Consider the following 3,808-nt stretch of genomic DNA (forward strand, 5'->3'; position numbering starts at 1 on the left):
AGGGTGTAGAGGGAGCGGGGGGTCACAGCCCCAGGGACACCACCCCCACCCCCCCATCCTCTTGCGTGGGAAATGTCCCTTTACAGCTTCCCCCGCCCCCTCGGGCTAGATGAGCCCAGCCAGCCTGAGCCAAACTTACTGCTGGCATACGCGGGCACCCCTGTGTTAACCCACTTCAGCAGCGTAACTCCCAGCAGGACGTGGAGCTGCCTGTGATTATACGCCACAGAGGTCATCTGCTCAGGCATTCCTCACACCAGTAAAATACTTGCGCCCTTCTATTTCAGTTGTGTAAACCATGCTGCTCTTTGTGATGTGTCTTATGATGCAAAGCACGGAACTTGGTCCTAACTTCTTGAGGATATGTTAATCAAGCTTATATTATTCCTTTGGTGCAGGTAGAGATCTTGCAACCCAAAGAAGATGTCAAGACGCAGGTAAACTGTTAGCATCGTAATACATCAAGCTTATCTGTATTCACTTAACAACTGCTGCTCTCCTAACGTCTAATGTCTTTTTGCTCTTTGCAGTAGCCGGTTGCAAGCCAAGCAGCAGCAGCCACTGTCATGTCAAGAAGAGTCTCCGCAAGAACTGCAGGCACCAGAACATCTCCAGACCAGAAAAAGGAGAACAGCAGAGGTGACCAGTTTGGGCAACTTGAAAAGTTTAATAATATTGAATGTTCTTCAGTGCATTTGGATGGGAGAATCTTTACTCTGCTGAGTGAGAAAGTGGGGCAGGAGTAGCAACAGTTTGCTTTAGCTTTAGAGGTGGGTGTGCTGGTCATTGTCAGTGTATTGATGTGTCTCTCTCTTCTCAGCAGGAGATTAAGAAAAGAGAAGATGGGAAAATTGCTAAAAAGCATCAATATGAGATTAAGGTAATTCAATCCTGATTATTGGTTCAAACTAGGTGAGGGAGTCCATCTGGTTTACGTTGGTGGGTGTGAGGTCATGCATTCCACACTAGAAAGTATTGAGTAGGGGAAGTTTCTACCTTCAGATATTAAAAACCATGGGAGCTCTGCACCTTAGCATCTTTTTATACGTTTTTGCTTTTTTACGCATGGCTTTGTTGCAGATAAAGGGTCCTCCAATGTGGAAACCACTGCAGAGTAAGGTTAGGTGTAAAAATGAGAATAAAACCAGATATTTCAGAATAACTCCATGTGCAGAGCAGGTAAGGCCTAGAGGCAAGTCTAAACAAGATCCTTGCACTTGTTTTAATTCAAGGTGTGGTTTCATGGCCATTTAGTTAAGAAGACTCATAAGCACACAAGCCCTCTTTAATTTAACAGTTCTTTTGATTATTTAAATCAATTTAGGAATCTGTTTTAACTGACACAGACTACTCCTAAGCCAAGTGAGGGGCTTTACAGTTGTTTATTTTAAAGTGGGTTAGTAAAATAATGTAACTTTCTCTTGCAAACAATCTTGTTTGCAGTTATTCTGTTTGTAAAGCAAATGAGACTAACAGCTATGGTGAAGCAAAACTTCTGATTGTGAAGTTGTCTTTGCAAACTCTGTGTAAGTGTAAGTAATGTCAGCTTGCTTGGGGTGAAACTGCGTGTCACAATTTGCCTCTGCTGAAAGGGGGAAATCCTGCTCCCCTTTCTTTCAGGCAGGCACTCCATCCCCTGCCTCACTCCATTTTTGGTTCTCTTTAAATGAAGCAGTATGCAGGTTCAGCTTGCTAATTTGGCACTACAAAATGAGTTTATGTTCTGCCAGGTTAGTGAGTTGAATCAACCCAGCAGAGGGTCTGACAAGCATCAAAGCTGACAAAAGAAGGAAGGGGTGGGACTTGGGCAGTGAGGATCACAGGAGAGGAGAAGGAGAAGGATCTCCCTTTTCTCCTGGCTGTGTGCTGTTAAGATCAATTCTGCTGGAATATGTAACTTCACTCTTAGGATACTTTAGTCTGGCTATAAATAGGTTTAGATATGCTAAGGAAATTGTATGTAGTTTACCTTGCAAAACAGCTATATAAGAAAAGTTTCTGTGTTCAGGTGTTGCCATTCATTGGCAGTGGGATTCCCCCTAATTCCACAGAGCATAATTAAAGTTCTGTGTCACCATTTTGAAGGCCATTACAGCATTGCTTATGCTCCATGTGTTTGATACCTCCTTACATGTATTGGTTATTTACAACCAAATAAGTATTAGTGAAACAAGTTACAGAGTTAACTAAAGCAATCTAGAATTCCTTCTTCGAAGCTTTCTGCATGAATAACTTTGGGCTTTTCTCCTTTTGAGTCGTTGCATCCCATATTTGGCATTGGCAGGCTGAGAGATAGTTCACAGCTGCTGCTTGCTCAGTGGGTATCTAGCTCTGGAGCTGAGATGGGTGGCTCCTCTCTGGAGTGCTTAATTGGAAGATAACAAGTTGCTGAATTTCCCCTGAGAGGCAGTAGAACCTCCACCCTCTCCTTTCTTTTCCCTCTGAGTAGATAAGTAGATAGGACCGGCAACCTAATGTCCTGTGTTTTAGTAGCAGTGAGTACCTTTGCCTTATGTACTGTAACTGAGCAGCTCAAGCAATGGACGGGTTACTTGTGGGTTCATAAATTAAAGACAGTTATCTTCCTCAAAGCTGAGTTTCCCAAATTTGTTGGATTTGTTTATACATCTTCCGTCTTGACTTGAAAGGCTTTGTTGGCATTTAATCTCTCTGGCTTTCTTGGTTTCAGTACATGAATCGATGCTGAGGTCCAAAAAGACTAATGTACATTACATATATTGTTGTTACTGTAATCTACTCGCCTTTCTTGCTCTCATAGTAAAATCAGCATTTAAAAGATACCTTCTTTATGTTGCAGAGTTGTTGGCCGCCCACGATAACAGGAGGCGTCTCGCCTTGCATAATTATTGAAACGCCTCACAAAGAATCAGTAACCACTGACTTCTCAAGATTCAAAAAATACAGGTTCAGAAACCTCTTCATAAATCCGTCACCTTTGCCAGAACTCAAGTAAGTTTACCAGATGCAGGAGTTGTTTGATGTTTTATCAAATACGCTGAACTACTGTAGTAAAATCTGTTGTATTGGGTTTGTATAACGGTGGGCAGTACTCAACCCATACTTGTACTTGCCTCCTCATCCCGCAAACAATTCAATGACCAAAAAAAAGACAGAAATTCTGGGTATTTTTCCTCCCCCCCGATCTTATAAATGCACAGGACAGATAATTTTAACCTTTCAGAGCTGTCCTTTTATAACTTAACAATGGAGACTCTAAGTGGTTAAGAGACACATAATGCTTAAACTAAACTTCTTTCAGTGTTACTGGAACCGAGTGATCAAAAAATACTAAGCAAAGTTTACTTTAAGAACATAAAAATGTACAAATATGCAAATAAACCCGTGGCAGTATTGCTGCGCAGGTAGCTTGCTAATGCAATGCAGTATGCTTCGTGCAGTTACAGTTCTAGAAAGTTTCCCTTCTGCAGAGGGATAGATTAGCTGACTAAATCAGATTTTTCAATTTCTGAATTTCTTAGCCATTCAGGTGTGTTAGATGAGTACCCCAGTTGCTGTTTTTATCAGCCTGGTGTTTAATGAGAGAGTTGTTAAATTTACTGCAATGCATTAGGGAAAACTGCTGAGGTGAATGAGAAGCGAAGCAGAACATGAAGCATTACTTTAAGAGAACCTTTCTAGATACACCATGTTTTTATTTGTTCCGGCCAAAACTTGATCATAACTGGGAGATGCTGCACGGTGATATTTTGCCTCAGTGCAAAGCAATAGATCCCTTACAGTCCCTTTCACCGAGTTTCAAACTCAACTGCTCTTCTCTCTCAGTATT

At 41.8% G+C, this 3,808-nt stretch overlaps 1 protein-coding gene across 1 annotated transcript in view; it reads left to right on the forward strand.

Annotated features, from left to right (window-relative positions):
- Nucleotides 1-423: 423 nt before the first annotated feature.
- The window catches only part of CCNE2 (cyclin E2), a 13,284-nt gene continuing 9,899 nt past the window's right edge, over nt 424-3,808 (forward strand). Inside the window, exons 1-4 of the mRNA XM_009324415.1 lie at nt 424-437; nt 531-639; nt 824-880; nt 2,819-2,970. Coding sequence (XP_009322690.1) covers nt 424-437; nt 531-639; nt 824-880; nt 2,819-2,970 — 332 coding nt within the window. The remainder of the gene's footprint in view (nt 438-530; nt 640-823; nt 881-2,818; nt 2,971-3,808) is intronic.

This window comes from Pygoscelis adeliae, unplaced genomic scaffold (genome assembly GCF_000699105.1).
Source record: "Pygoscelis adeliae isolate BGI_AS28 unplaced genomic scaffold, ASM69910v1 Scaffold145, whole genome shotgun sequence".
NCBI lineage: Eukaryota > Metazoa > Chordata > Aves > Sphenisciformes > Spheniscidae > Pygoscelis > Pygoscelis adeliae.